Genomic DNA, 16,208 nt, shown 5'->3' with positions numbered 1-16,208 from the left:
ATTCTTGCTGCTCTTAACTGTGTTTGGCTAATTTAGCTGGGACCCCGTTGCCCCGCTGAAAGATAGAAGGGAAAGGAGCACATGGCATAAATGAGCAAATGAATAAAATTCAGCACCTCCTTTGCAACATCTAATTTCAATTATTACACATCTTTACAAAAAAAATGAAACTCATATAAATAATCTTAAATAACAACCTCAAAAAACGGTTTCAGAGGTCAACATTCCTACCTGTTATTCCCTGGAAAACTGTACCGAAAGAGGAAAAAGTTGCTGGACCTCTAAGAAGGGGTAGCAACGGAATTAAACTTGGAGGTTTCATCGCTTTACCACTGAAGCTCAATGGGCAAAACTGATTGTTTTTTAATCTCCTCTTTGGGATCAAACTTCTAGAACTAGGAGTTCCACCACTTTAAGAAAAGCACACAAGCTGTTCTTTTGTTCAGACCAATCCTATGACTTCCTTTGAAGATAATCTTCTAGAAACCCCATGACCCATCCTTTCTCTGCCTGGAAGGAGTTTCCATCTCATGGTAGAACATGACCGGGCACCTCAACTCTGATAGAACCCAAATCTCCAGTGGGTTAAGCCTCCTTTCCCCTCTCCGAACAGTGGGCTTAGAGCAACGTCCAAGAATGCTGGCCCTTGACAAAGAACCCCAGCTAGATAGGATGTTCTCAGATCCTCATCTGAAGCCCAGCCTCTCTTTTCAGCTGAAACCTCAGCGCTATTTGTGTCATTGAGATAATTGGACATAAGACGGCAGTCCTCATTACAGGAAGAATTCCACGTTCCTTGAAAAAAGAAGGTCGTACAGCAAATGCCATCGTTTCTGGACTGTATTCTTTATACAATAGTTACACATTCAGGGGAGTCAGGAGGCACCCAGACTTGGCTTACGGCGCATCAGGCTGCTGAGCTTCTAAGCTTGGTCATTTCTGCTTTGCAGGGCCACCTGCCAAGACTTGCCTTGACTGCTTCACTGAAAAGGCTCAGGAAGGGAGCTGGATTCTCTGCTCGTAAAGCCTGTGCTTTGGCTGTAAGCCACAGCCCCTCCATGCATCTAGCTATTCAAAGCTGTAGTTCATGGCAGTTCTGCCAGCTAATGCCACATGATGCCCTGTTTCTCTGTAACCTGCCTCTCGGGAGGGTGGGAGGTTGTAAGAAGACTCAGGTGGAAACAGGTCGGCTGGACAGCAGATTATAAGACTGGTTGGAGAAGGAAGCACCTTTGCTCACCCCCCTTTATGTACTTCCATTCTTTCCACTCATTCTATGCAAACGGTAGTCTAGCTTCTGATGAACAATGCCTGTTTTACTTGCAAAGGGAGGCAAAGCTCCAATGCCTTCTGCTTAGGCTGGTTCAAGTTGGCAGACCGTCTAATGCACCAGGGTCTCCATGGAGTTTCCCATATTGGTCAGCTACTGTGAGTGAGTCGCCTGCTAGAAAGCCTGGCATTGATCGCAGCCATCTTCCTGAAAGAGATCTGCCTGTGAACTTCCAAGGTTATGGACAGCTGACCTACCTACTCCATCATCCGAGCAACACCAGCTAGGTTACCCTTTTAAGTCTGCAAACGCATCACAGAAAGTGGAAGAAAAAACATCAACTTCAAGCAACCAGAAACGAGCTGCCGTTTTAGCATGATAGATCCATGATTGATGGACTGGTAGAAGGGGAGGAAGAGCAGATGCCTGAAATGCAGGGGACACCCCCCACACACACACTTTCAAATTCTATTGCTCCAGTTAAAATGACTTCCTGTTGTTGGTCAGGTTCCATCCAACCAAGCAAGATCAAACAACAACACCTGAACCAACTTTACAGACCAGTGTTTCTCAACCTTGGCAGCTTGAAGATATGTGGACTTCAACTCCCAGAATTCTGGAAGTTGAAGTCCACACATCTTCAGGCTGCCAAGATTGAGAAACACTGTTATAGACTGACAGAATGGAGAAGTTGGGTGGGCTTTGATCTAGTCCAACTGGCGTAGAAACTGACTAAATCAATCTTGACCTTGACTTCACATTTTGATTGGACACTTGCTTGGCCTTTTAAAGCTTCTTCTGCAGGGAGGTTCTGGGAAGGCTGGGCCCATCCATCTCCCTTCTTGAACTTAACTAATGGGTGGTCTTGGGAGAGGACCCCATGAGCAGTTGAAAGGAGCACTGATAGCAAATGAAACAGCCTGTCTCCCAGGGACGCTGGAGCAGAATGGAAAAGTGCGCGCATGGGTGACTACATTCAAGCAGCGCGAAGGCCTTGTGGGCCTGGAAAGTTTGTTTAAGAGGACTGTTTGATGCACAGCGGACTAAGGGGATGGTGCTCAGCAGCCCAGCGAGCAATGTAAACCTCCACCCCTAGCACGCAAGGAGCACGGGGTGCCAGAGCAGAAAGATTAAGAAGAAGCCCACCAGTATCTTCCAAGAGAGGAATGTCCTTCTAAGACGGTGTTTACTTATAGCTTCTTCAAGGTAATTTTTAAAAAACATTAAAGATGCCAGTTTCACGGTGGGCATCTTTGGGCCAACTTTCAGGAAGCAGAGAAGGGCTACCACATCTGGGCTGCAAACATCAAGAGGGCCAGCAGATGGCAGCCAAGGGTTAGAGTTTCCCCATGTCTCTTTGTTGCCATCTAGCGGTGGTCCAGATAGGGCCATCTTAACCAGAGGCCACAATTCTGAACCCACGACAGACCCACAGCACAGGGTTTCCACTCTGTTCCAGGTGCTTCTCGCTCACCTGGGCATCTCAGCTGGCTCTCACAAGGTTACCCTACGAAGTGCCTCTGCAGCAGCCAATCGTACGAGCGCTGCTTGAGCAAGGCCTGATTTTCACTATCAACATTTTCACGGCCCAAAATCTGAAAACGGAGCCTGAAACCATTATTCCAGGGGGAGGGGGGGATTAAGGATGACTTTCCTGAGCTAGGAAATGGGGTGTCTGTGTGGAAGGGGTTTCATAAAAGCATCCTTGATCCGTTACTGCAGGCGATTTTGTAATGCTGGCCCTGAAATCCCACAATGGCCACAGGAACTCGGGGAAATGGTTCACTCATCTGCTAAGGAAAGGATTGTGTGAAGCGTTTTCCCTCAGGAGATGATTTCTATGGGGCTACCGAAACCAGGCAATCCCAGGTCTAAGATCTGTAGCCCCCAGAAGTCATCGAATGGTTGCTAGCATTGCTATCCCACAGACGCCCCACACTTTTAACCTGTACCCAGGTAATTATAATACAACCGCTCTTACATTACCTGGCTTCAAAAAAACCCCATGAATCAAATTCATTATTTATACTGTACGAAGTAGTTTTGGTTAATCAGTCCTCCTGGATCTATACATATGAATATAAGTGAACTAATTAAGTTCTGTATTACATAAAGTCATTTTGCCCAAGGCAAGAAAATCTTCCAGTGGTAATTCTGCCTTCACTTAGCAGCTCCACTGCGAACTCAATTTTACTTTCTGAAGTGACTATTTAAATACCCTGATAAGATATTCAAGACATTTATTTTACAGTCCTCTCCCCAATGAACTTTAATACGCGTCTTTAAAATGTTTCAAGGTACAATAATTCTAAAATGAAACACATGGGTTGCCCCCAATTAATCTACCCATAGATTAATATATTTAATTGTAAATATATTAATCTAGGAGTAGCCCCTTGTAAAGAAATCTTTCAAAATAATACCATTTGCAAATAATGTAAATGTTAAACAGTAGCATATGGCTGTTTTCTTAACCTTGAACTACTAAAGAAGCGAGGATGGAAGAGAAAGAGAAATCTGGTTTTTTTTTTCTTCTCTTGCCCTTTCTCTGTACCTTCTTCCTTTTCATAAATAGTTCTTTGTTACTCTACACCAGTGTTTCTCAACCTTGGCCACTCTAAGATGTGTGGACTTCAACTCCCAGAATTCCCCTGCCAGCCATGCAAGAATAAAAGCAGTGACCCCCCCCCCAATTGAACTGCAATGACTTCCTCCAGAGGGGTCATTCAGCCCCCCTCGCCCAGCATGAGGGGTTTTCTTGCAACACTGTGAAAATGCCCACCTTACCTTCTGGGATCCAGACACTGAACCCTTCAGAGATGTGCGTTGGAAGGAGCTGCTCATCCTCCGGAGGGAACCGCTGAGCCTCCTTCCTTGACCCTTCTTGGCTCCCAAACTTTGGCCCTCCATGGGTAGCTAGCTTCTACCAACCCAGCCAAGACTGAACCACGTCCCAAGCTGCAGTCGTCCAAGGCCAGCAGCCGGTGAAGTTCAGAAGGTGCTCTGCCCCAACTGAAGCCATAGGTTGTGGTTCCCTTTCCTTGTTAGGTCTCCGAGCGATCTTAGCCAAGCAGATCAGGGATCTGAGACAAAGACTGGCATAACAGCGATGTTTCTACCCCCTCCAATAAGCCCCCCTCTCCAGATTCTCTATAATCAGGGCTTAATGCACACTCCCAGCCCCAAGCAATGGTTTCCAGTGGAGAGAGATTTAATAAATGGTGATTGAAAGTAAATCTACTTTAAAAAGCATCCGATCCAACAGGGTTTTTATCCACATCAAACCCAGAGCACTCATCTGAACATCATCCGGCCCTGCCAAGCCGAAAGACAGAACGACAAAAAAGCAGATGGCTCGCAGAGGGCTAGAAGCTTAGGGGCAAATGCCAAGATAGGTGACGGGGAAAGGGCCTGAAAGGGAATCTGGAGATAACCCACATCCTCGGAGACATTTTTCGTGATGGGTAAGAGTTGCAAGCTCATTTTCCAAACCTAAAAAGGGCAAGAATTCAGTGTCCCTCAGATGATCTTGAATGGATTATGCCGAGCAAGCGCTCCAAGGATCTTTCAGAAGCAACACTGCTAGAGTTTAGCCCTGAGCTACAAGGGAGGGAAAGAAAGAGAAAATGGGGTTCGATGCGCAGAAGGATGGTTGCGATGATGGCATGAGGAGCAACTCCTAGGATCTGCTTTCCCAGAAGTCTATTTTAGCAGCGCCCCCCGTGATCTTTCCTCCTCATTTGAGGCTATTTATAAATAATTATTTCAACCCTGCTGTCCATATGTCCAACTCCAAATATTTATGTCTGAATGTCTAGCAAGCTATGCACATCTAACCATGAATGCCAAGAAAAATACATCGCCTCTCCTGGCTTCTTCCCGTCTGTTCTCTCCCAAATACGATCAGATTCCTGCAGATGGGAACCAGCAACTCGTTTACCGACTCGGGTATTTTGCACACAAAGATGGCCAAATACTTAGGCTTCATTTCCTCCAATGGAGAAAGAATTGAATAACAATAAAAGGAAGAAATAATAAACAGCTTGGCTTTTATTCAAAGTCAAGTTCAACATTTATTCCCAACCCTTTCTAAGAAAGCTTTCTTCTTCCGTGACTCTCAATTTCCTCAAGTCAGAAAACGGTTCCAGGTTGAACCACATATTCTTGTATGTTTGCAAATAGTTTACTGCTTTCTTCATCATCTGGGCCAGCCAAAGTTGGGCCAGGCTGGAGCAAGGAAAGGACTATGGGCAGTTAGCGATGTGAGGCTGCAAAACACAACAAGGTGAGTAGACCCTTGTTGGATATGCCAAGCCAACAAAGAAGTTAGAGGGTTTCTTAAGAGAAAAACCAATGACAGCAAAGTTGCCGATGGGCCAAACTGGACAAAATGAAATTGAAACCATCCTTTGTCCTTCTGCCTGTGATGTCCCCCTGATGGAAAACGTACATCCCCATTGGTGTCCTATGTGAACCTAGATCTTTTTTAGAGGAGGATATTGATGGAGAAAGGGGCACAGGTAAAAATGGGCTAAGTACCCACTCCTCAATGGCTGCCATCTTCAGTGACATGGCGGTGGCATTATATTTATCTTCTAATCCCTGTTTGTTTGAGATCCCATACGAACAGAACACATTTGAAAGAAGAATATAGCCCCTAGACCTGTTCGGCTTCACTATAAAGCTCTCCTCTCTGTTTCTGAAGTAGATCCTGTTACGGGAGGGGTTGAAATAAAGCATTTTTCATGTACAAGACAGCTTGCTTAGCATTACAACTGCGGTTTGGTTTTTTTTACTTGTTTTGCTGTTCATGATAATAAAGAACAATCAGCTTAGAACGATGGCCAACTTCTTGGCCAGAACCAAGGCTTGCTTTGAGCCTTCAATTGCCACAAGGCTAGACACTTTCCTCCAATTTATGTCCAAGGCACCTTTCAAAAATGTCACCAGAGCCCCTGTAAATTCAGCCAAAGTGGAAGTAAGTTCGTTTCAGTGGCTTGAAAGCCCTTTGAGGACCTCTCAACTCTTCCCTGCAGCAATAAAATAATCAATCAGTCACTGAGAGGTAAATGTTCGGTTGGGGAAACCTCCCAAGTATTTCAGTTTGCCGTTGTGTTCTTCTCTTTAAGAAGGACAACTGTTGCTCTCTGTGTGTGTGTGTGTGTGTGTGTGTGTGTGTGTAAATAGTGGCTCTCTGGTTGGAAGATGCTTTCTAATGCCACCAGTGCCCTCTGCAGGCAGTTTTCAGAATATATTTCTCATCATGGTAAAATCCATTGACAGTAGATTCTGTGTCCCCAAAGGGAGAAGATGCAAAGTGGCATTTGGACATTTATTTTGTCTGTGTACCAAGGCCTGAAAATTGCAAGAAAACCATTCATGTTCCCAGCATCTCTTTCAAGGCCAGGCCAGGCAACCTGCAATCTCATTTTATCAGCTTTCATTCCACCCCTTTCTATGCATATACACACATAAACACACAAGCTGGGCTTCGTCCCAGTTCCTCTTGAAAACAAATGCTTCCTCATCATATGTGATCGAGATACTATTACATCAGGCCCTGGACCTCCCGTTGGTTTTCCAAGACTGCTGACAACTTTTTTCCAACCACACCAAGTAATGGGGCAGGACCCCCATTGGGGATTCTTTCCATGTCAGGTGAGCTCAGTCAACTGATCGATCAATCAGTTAAAATGCCAAGGACTGAAATCTGGACTTTTCTGCACCAGCCTTCTATAGTCAAGAACCTTCTTGATATGTTTCTCAGGACTATGGCCAAGGGCTACCATATGGCCAAGGGCTGCCATATTTGGGCTGCCTATCTTCAGGTGGATACTAGAGGACCACAAAGAGATACTGGCCAAGTTGTATCTCTCAGTGGTGCCATTTCAGGGGCATCTGGGTATTTACACTCCACCATGGCAGCTCTGCTATAACCCCCAGAATCCTAAGCTGGCTTCATCAATCAGTGCTAGAGACGATGACCATCTCTCATCGCAAGAGATAAGAAGTTTATTCTCAACCTCCTCCCAGGAACACAGCATTTAAAAACAGTGCTAAAGCGCTGTTTGAAGAATTGTTTCTGGAGCATGGACACACCCAGATGTGCATACCCCTCCTTTCTCTATTAGATCTGGTGTTCCCAAACATTTTGAATCAAGATGTTCTGGCCATATATGAGAACTGCTTGCATGCTGCTGAATTTGGACAAGGGGTTCCTCACCCCAAAATCTACCAGAAAGGTCATGTCCAACCATCAAATGACCCTAAAGGAAGGGTACTTGATTTGCACAACCGGCATCAATTGAAGAATGGAAGATCCTATGCCAGGCTGAATTCTCTGATCCATTGGTGGCATCTCACGAGCAACCAAAAGACTCAGCCCAACTATTCTTTGTCCTGGGCATTAAAATGCCACTGTGTGTATGAAATAAACTCTTAGCTCTTTCACGGACTCAATATAACCTGGGGTTGGATAAAGTTTAGGCCAGTGGTGCCTTGGATCAGCCCCTTCTACCACTCCCTTTAAGATGTTAACTTCCTAGTGATACTTCCCAACACGCTGCAAATTCCTGCTGACTCTCATACTATTTTTACGACTCCAGCAATGGCCTTTTCATGGCTGTGCTCCTACCCCTTAATTGCTGAGATCCTGGGTTCTAAAACCACATCATATTTCATATTATTACAGCCTTTTCTTCTGCCAAATTACAAACTTCCCAAAGTGCTACTTTGTCGTTCATGGATGGTGACTGTGGTTAACGCCAACCCCCTTTTTGCTTCTGGAAAAAAAGAAAGAAATCTTGCTCAGTCTTGGGTTTAGCGCTTGGCTGGAGTTCAGACACAGATATTCTTAAGGGAGAGTCAAAAAATTGCAGGACTCTTTTTCAAAAGGAAGATCCACACCCCGTACAATCTTGCTAAAATAATCACAGGGGGATTTTACCCCAAAACATAGATGGTGTTTGGTTCCATTATACACATACCGAAGTTAACAACTTCCTCCAAACACTCAACCTCTTTTTTGGGGGCCAATTTTTCCAACCGCACCTCCGTGTAAGGAAGAGTAAAGGAAGGGATAGGATCTCCTAGGGAAGCCAAGGGTGGAGACCCAAGTTGGCTGCATCTAAGTAATGGACTTTGTCATGCTCTTTCTCTGGAGGAACTGTTGAGAACTAAGAATGATTTGCAGAACAAAATTCTCTGCATCTCTACCATACCACACAAAGGTGGGGGAAAGGTCTGTTAAAATGTTACCAAAATTATTAGAAACTCCTAGTACAGCTTCCTCCAAAGGTTATGGTTCAAACTCATTATCAGCATCATCGTCATAAAATTTTGCCCAGTTAAGAACGAAACATACTCCTTGGAAATTTCCAGTAGCAAAAAGACAGCAGATGTCCGTTTTCCTTGAACTGAAATCGAAGCCCAAGTCAAACCCACGCTTTTGGAAAGACAGGCCTGAAATGCAGTTTCTCCAAGCAAAAAGGTGTGTCCAGGTGAATTGGAATCCTAGTCCTTCCAGCTATTTTGCCTTTTTCTACTTGTTTTTTTCAGGTATGGGAGGGGTGGATGGGCGAAAGGGAAAGTTTAGCCAATGGAAAAGGAAAAACAATCAGTCCTTGGAAAATTAAGTGAAGGAGGCCGAGAGGTTGCAACTGAAGCTTCCCTTGGATGATCCAAAGATGGAAGGACAAGATTGAGAAGCTTTGGGGCTCAACTTAAAAACTTAAAGAACTTTTCGCCTCCCTATTCCATCTCACCCCTAATTTTCTGTAGTGCCCCAGAAATTGTCATATTTTTCCTGGCTCCACTCCAGTCCCCAGAGATAACCCCAGTCACGTATGATGTTTTTCAGGAATGTTTGTCAGGAATAAATCTCTCTGGCACGTTGGCATTTGCCACAAAACTGGGCTGAGGCTCCATTGCAAATTCTAATTCTGCTCCTACACAGTTGCAGGGCCTTCTCTTACCAGGCGGTGGCGCTAACAAGCCACAGTGTCCCAAAGCTTAAGCTCAACCAGATCCTGAAAACATTCTTGTGTGCCTTCCAATAATAAATAAAATAAAATAAAATAAAATAAAATAAAATAAAATAAAATAAAATAAAATAAAATAAAATAAAATAAAAAAGCCAGTTGGGTGTAGTGGTGAAGGTGCTGGATTAGAAACTGAGATGGTGAGTTTTTCCTTGGGCACAGAAGCCGGCTGGGTGACTTTGGGCTGGTCCCTCTCTTTCAGCCCATCCAACCTCACAGGGCTGTTGTGGTGGGAAAAAGAGGAACTCTAGTAAATAAATCTAGTAAATAAGTCCATATTCCTTATTTTCAAAGGAATTTCCCATGTTCCGGATGGCCGTCCCACTGGAAAAAATTAGGGATGACTAGTATCGATACCTTCTTGGGCCAACGACCCTGATTTTGGGGAGGGAGGGGAGACCCAAGACAGAAGCGGTTGCTAGAAATCCAACCTCTGGCTTTACGTGACCATTAAGTGAAGCCCCTCTTGCCTTCTTTAAGAAGGGGAGCGGGGGGCTCATTCTTGGCACGCCCTTCCTTTTGCTCAGTAACCTGGCAGGTGGTTCCACGCTAAGACAGGTGTGCATTTTAAGGTAGAGCCGCTTTGCAGGAGTTGATCTTCTGCCTTTCTTCTGAAACGGAAAGCCTCCCAAACGGACCGACCCCGTGGGCTTTGCAAGGCCAGAGCTCCAGAAATGGTGGCTTATTTCGGTTATGTACAAAAGTTTCCAAATTATGCTCCAGGATGCTCCGGGCATGCCATGCATTTTATGCCAAATCCAGGGGCAATTCTCCTTCACCTTAGCCCAGTGTTTCTCAACCTTGATAACTTTAAGATGGGTGGACTTCAACTCCCAGAATTCCCCAGCCAGCATGGCTGGGGAATTCTGGGAGTTGAAGTCCACCCATCTTAAAGTTATCAAGGTTGAGAAACTCTCCTTTGCCTTAGCCATCCTGATGCACTCTGCCAGCAGGCGGGGGGGGGGGCGATTCCCCTTTCCCTGCCCCAAACTCCACAGGAACATAAAGAAAAATAAAAAATTGGCCCAGCCGACTCCACCCTGGGGTTCAAAAGCGTTCCTGCATTTGCTCTTTGTGTTGCAATCGTGACGGGAAGGGAGGCTTTGCAGATTTCTGTCTCTCCAGATTTCGGGCACGGCCCCAAAACCAACATTTCTTCCATTCAAATCCTAAGGGCTGACCTACTTTTCCTATTTGTATTCAAAGCAGGAGCCCTCCAACCCCCCCCCCCTCCGCTGTACAACAGGTGCTGCACAGATCGAAATCTTTGTTCCTGCAGGGGAGGGTGGGGCCGTGTTTTGCTCAGCACCCAGCGTGACTCACGGCCTCTTCTCTCGAGGGCGCCAGCAGGAGAGAAGATGCACACACACACGCACACAGACACGCACACATGTAAACACACTCCAAGGAGGTTAAGTTGGAACAGGTGACTCTTGCTCCACATCATGGAAGGAGGGGCTGTGAAACTCCCCCCCAGAAAAAAAAATGAAAAAAGAAAACTTTCCCTTTTTTCCACTTCCTTGCAGAATTTTTTTACTTCCTTGCACACTTTTTTTCATCTCCTTGCAGAATGTTTTCACTTCCTTGCAGAATTTTACTTCCTTATAGAATGTTTTCATTTCCTTGCAGAATTTTTACACTTCCTTGCAGAATGTTTTCATTTCCTTGCAGAATTTTTCTACTTCCTTGCAGAATTTTTTTCATTTCCTTGCAGAATGTTTTCACTTCCTTGCAGGATTTTTTTCACTTCCTTGCAGAATATTGCCCCTTTGGAAGAAAAAGCCCAAACCGTACAAAGCCGGAATGTCTGAAAGGGTTCCCTTGTCCTGTTTCCTTTCTATGTCCTAAAGTGCTTGCTTTTTCAAAGGCATCTGAGCGCGTGGATTCCTAAGGAAGGCGCTGTCTTTAGCAGCCACACCCAGAACGATTTCCTTGCTGCTTGGTGGGATCAACCTGCATTCATCATTTGCAGACAGGGACATCACCACCAGCACGTGAGCCTTAAAAACCACAACGATCTAGGCGTGCGCTAGTGGCCCAAACGCTAGAGGAGAATAGCTATTGCAAGAAAAAGCAAGTATCCAAAATATATTTAAGAGAATAAAATGCAAAAAAAAAATAGGCGATTAATGACAAGAGGATGAATGTCCATAGGTTGGCTTGAAAATGACCCTTTAAATGTCTTTTTCAGGAGACCAGAAGGAACAAAAATGGGGCTTCTTAGGGTAAACTGTCCTGGGTACTTGGAACAGCCCTTGTCCATGCAGCAGTCCTGTTTGCAAATGTCTTCTTTGGTGTTGTGGCTGTGTTGACCTGGATGTTGCGGGATGATCCAGATACACCTCCCCAAATTTCTTAGGAGTAAGAGCATTGTCGGAAGAAAGTTGGGTGGGTCTGTGGTAGCCCAAAATCAGAAGGGGTCTGGAAGCACCTTTTCCGATGAACTGTTTTATTAAAAGGCATAAGCTTTCGTGGGCTGCCTCAAATTTGCTTCATCAGATGGAAATTTTATTAAAAGGTGTCAGCTTTTGAGACCCACAACTCACTTCATCAGATGCAAATTTTATGAAAAGGTGTCAGCTTTTGAGACCTACAGCTCACCTCATCAAATGCCACTCCACATATCTGATAAGTACCTTTTGAAAACTCACGCCTTTTCATAAAATTGGCTAATCCGAAAAGGTCCTACCAGATTCCTCCTGATTAGGGAGAAGGTGAGATACAAAGCTAAGAAATACAGAAGTTCTTAGTAGACAAAGAAGAGATTCTCTGCACAGCTTATACGAGCTTATAATTTAACCCCAACGCCTTTCTCCGGGCCCAGGATCCAAAGCAACCCCAGCCTTGGACTCGGCAAGACAGAGGCTTCTTACATCGCCTTCTCTAAATCTGGGCTGTGCCCTGTGGACCGAAAGATGGGGAGCGACGTGGACCGTGCCATAAATACGGATCGCTCACCCAATGCATGCAAAACCCTTTAACCAAAAGGATGGTGACATCGGCCTGGGAATTAGGTGGTGGGTATCAGCAACGCAGTCCGGTCAACCCCCTTTTTAAAGCCCTGCCTGGCTGTGAAAATTGTCCCTGGGCTGGATGGAAAGGGAAAGTCGTGGTTGATTGAACGCTTTCTCGTTTGCTTGGCACAGACAAAATGTTTCTGTCTCCGGTTCCTGAGCTCTCCGTGTCCAACGTGGCTAGAACTTTGGGCGTTAGAATGTTTAACTAAACAGGTTAAACTAACATGCCCTACATCCTCCTCCTCCTCCTCCTCCTCCTCCTCCTCCTCGAATGCCCTCTTGACTCATCTCCGTGTATGCTTAAGGCCACGATGGATGGATGGATGGCTCTCGACGTTTGGGCACCCTGACCCCCGACCTCCCCTTCATTTCATTCTTAGCCGGGGGATCCTGTTGCTTCCTTCCTCCCTGCTCCAGCGGCTGATCCGGCTTAATAAACAGGCCTCTTACGGGCAGGATCTTGACCAAAAGCCTCGGTTTATAATGTCCAGGGAATTCGGAATGATAACCCTGACATGAAAGTCTCCATGGGGGATTCATGAAGCATTTGCAGACAGAGTTGCATCTGCCCGGACTGAAAGGAAAGCACGACCAAGGCGCATTTGAGTAGGGTTCCAGATGTGGGCTGCAAAGATCAGAACCACCACCGGATGGCAGCCAACATCTGGAGAAAGCCTCACTCTTGCCTCCCCCCAGTGGCCTTCCACGTCCTAGTAGGTTTGCCTTGGACTTTCCTGCTTCAGGGCAGTACCCTTGCTGCTGCATCCTAACTTGTGGTGGACCAAGAATGGTGGGAGATAGCAAGGAAGGTGGGTCGATGTGGAGAAGAAGGCTTTTTGGGAAAAGCAGGGTCTGCCCCCCAGCAGCACAGAGTCCACGCCATCCACCACCCTTGTTTGTTATTTCTGCCTGAAAATCAAACTGAGTTGAACCAGGAAAGATACACGCCAGAGAGGGACGCACCCAGCTCACTCCAGCTCTCTGTGACTCACGCTTTTGCAATAATACAGCTTTGATGGCTTAAGAGAGAAAGGGTGGATGTTATTCTTTTCAGTGTACTGCACACCCCTCCCCGCTCCCAGCTCCTCCAAACAGCCAGGAAAGCTTGTTGGTCTCCCGCGCGCAGCATCTGTCCAGCTCACCTGGCCGTGGAAGGGGAAGGATCCAAGAAGGAACCGAGACTCTACTCTTGGGGAGGGGGCAGTCCGAACATGGGAACAGCCCCGTCAAAAGGAATGTTGTTGCTCTGAAAACCAGATCATGAGATTTGACTCCTTCACAAGAAACATCGCGGTTTGGAAAACAGGAGCTTGCCCGTTTTTCTCACTTCGGGGAAGCGCTTCCTCCCTGCGTCATCTGCCAAGGGGTTCCTGTGGGTCCACCACATGTTTAATTATTAAGCTTCTTAGCCAGCATCCAGTTATTAAGAAGCAAGCAAGCAAGCGAAGAGGCTTGCATCAGAACGGGGCTGCAGCCACTCATACATAATCTCCCAAGAATGCAGTTACAAACGTAAACAGCAACCCAGTATTATGTTGTGTAACGACGACAACAACAGTGTGTTCCAGTCAGATGGAAATCTGGGAACTTCATCCCAATCTCATGCTGATGCACAAATACGTAGGTGGGACCAGACCCGCAGCTGGAGTGGTACCCCCGGAGCCTCTGGCTTCTCGTAGACCCGCTTCGCCCAAGCGTCCTTGAACGGCACGTGGCAGGGGACAGAAGTGGCCGCTCGGCCAAGGCATCCGGCGTTTGGGGCGACCCCAGGCAACTGGGGCTCAGTGCAATGTCTGAAGCAATTTGACGTCATCTGGGGGGAGTGCGTCCATGGCAGTTTTTTCCCTCTGTTGTTGCCCAATCCTTCTTAGCACAAGATGCCAGGCACACCAAGCCCTTTCTGGCCTGCAGACCGTGTGCTTTGCCAAGCTGCTGTGCTCCCTGCCCTTGGAGCAGAACGTGCCTGGGCATTGTCTGTGACGTTCTCCTGAAGGACTTGGAAGGCGGTTCTACCACCTGGCGCAAAAGCCGATGGCCCCTGAGGCCACCCTCCTGCCTCCTAAGAACGAGGGAGGTCCAGCTCAAGCGAGGTCAGGGGAGAAGGAGAACCAGGGGCTTCTGAAAGTGCCCCAACCCCTCTGGCTCACTCCTGGTTTTCCACCCCGGGGTCTCAAAGAACGCAACAGCCACGAGCTAAGCCTCTCCCATGACGAGGTTTGAGCCAAGCCTGTCATTTCTAGAGGGGAGGGTCGACACTCGGGGATCCAGCCTTCTTTTCCGGGCATGTTTGCAGGACACATCGGTCTGTAGCCTTGCTAACCCCATCATAGCCTCAATGTCAGTGGGATCCCATAGTGAAGCAGGGAAGTGCCCCGTCCTCCTCTTTCTGGTCCTGCTGCTGTTTTACACACACAAACACACACACACACACACAGAGCACCTGCCTAGGCAGCAGAGGAATGAGCTACTCAGCGTGTTGGAGTCAGGGGAGGCATGCACTTAATGTGCAGATGGGGCCAAGAATGTCGCGGGAAACAGCCAGCCCTCCAGGAGATGTGCAAAGCATTTTAGGAAGCTGGCTTAGAGCGTGGCAAAGAATCTGTCCATTCACCCATCCTTCCTTCATCACGGTGTCCCCATCCGCCTCGGCCAGCGAGCTTTTGGGGAGGGGGCCAGGCCAACCCCCTGGCATGGGCAGAGTCTGAGCAGAGTTTCCCCCGTCCCTGTTGCCACCTGATCCATTTTTTCAAAAAGTGCCAGCGATTAAACCAGGGTGCAGACCGAGACCTCTGCTCAAGGCTTTGGGTTATGGACTGAGAATTAATGCTCCTGCTTGGGAGGGTTTCGATCGGGACCCCCGCACCGAGGTCTCTTCTGTGGGGCTGCTGGGGCTGCCAGGCTGGGCTTGCAAACTAGGGCAATCCATGGGGCAAAACTGGGCACCTGGGCGTGCACAAGGGCTTAGCATCCGGTCTGGCGCCCACCCTCTGGGAAAGCAGAGCGGGGTTTGGCCCAGGAAGGCCGGGCAGGGCTGGTGTTTCCGGCCAGCGACCGCCTCCTGCCTTTCGGAGCGGGATGGCAGCGCCGTGGCGTGCTCCGCAGTCCGGCGGCCCTTCCCGTCGGGCGTATTAATAGCTCTGCAGAGTCTGGAGGCGCTGCAGAAAGCAGGGTCACACGAGGACAGCAGGAGCAGTGTGCACGCCGCTTAAAAGGGCGAGGGCTCCTCCACCCATCCGCCCTCCTCCTGCTCGGGGCTCCCTCCCCGCCCGAACGACGGGCAGCTGCTCTGCTTGCAGAGCCTTTAAGAGGCCAACGTCTGCTTTTCCTGAGGCGCCCGTGGGACCCACGTCCAGATCTCTGGGCGGGAGCAGAAACGGCCGGGTCTTTGGCAGAGGGACGCTCAATACTTTTCCTCCCCCCCCCCCCGCCCAACCCCCTGGTCAAGTTCGGCCTCCAGGTCTGACTCTCTGGCTGGGAGGGCATTTGCCCCCTCCCCCTGCCCCTCTGGCCAGGGACTCCGGGCACCTCTCTGTCTCCAGCCCAAAGCCCGTGCCCGAATTCTCTTCGCTACACAAAGCGCCCAGAGGCAGCAGTGCATCAGGGCGTCTGCCACGCCGGGCATCAGCAATGTGCTGTCTCTGGGCAGCGTTTCTTAGACTCTCAGGGATACAGGCAGAAGCACTGTTTGGGAAATGGGGGGGGGGTTGCCAAAAGTCAGGGGGAGTCTGGTAGCTTTAGCCCCTCCCTGCATCTGATGAAGTGAGTGGTAGCCCACGAAAGCCTGCGAAGCTTGCCCCTTTTCATAAAGCTGGCACCTGATGAAGTGAGCTGTGGTTCACAAAAGCTGACGCTGTTTAATAAAATTGGCATCAGGCTCTCTCG

The 16,208-nt window shown here is 47.8% G+C and overlaps 1 protein-coding gene across 1 annotated transcript in view; it reads right to left on the bottom strand.

Annotated features, from left to right (window-relative positions):
* TRPM1 (transient receptor potential cation channel subfamily M member 1) overlaps positions 1–13,537 on the bottom strand; it is a gene marked incomplete at its 5' end in the record, with an annotated part of 47,221 nt that extends 33,684 nt beyond the window's left edge. The window contains one exon of the mRNA XM_088148680.1: positions 13,469–13,537. Coding sequence (XP_088004806.1) covers positions 13,469–13,537 — 69 coding nt within the window. The remainder of the gene's footprint in view (positions 1–13,468) is intronic.
* Positions 13,538–16,208: the final 2,671 nt, after the last annotated feature.

Source organism: Python bivittatus, unplaced genomic scaffold (genome assembly GCF_059951505.1).
Source record: "Python bivittatus isolate LINGU-HERP-01145 unplaced genomic scaffold, Pbiv_v1 ctg000530_np1212, whole genome shotgun sequence".
In the NCBI taxonomy this organism is placed as follows: domain Eukaryota; kingdom Metazoa; phylum Chordata; class Lepidosauria; order Squamata; family Pythonidae; genus Python; species Python bivittatus.
The sequence above is the reverse complement of the archived record's forward strand: the minus strand, read 5'-3'. Positions and strand labels throughout refer to the sequence as shown.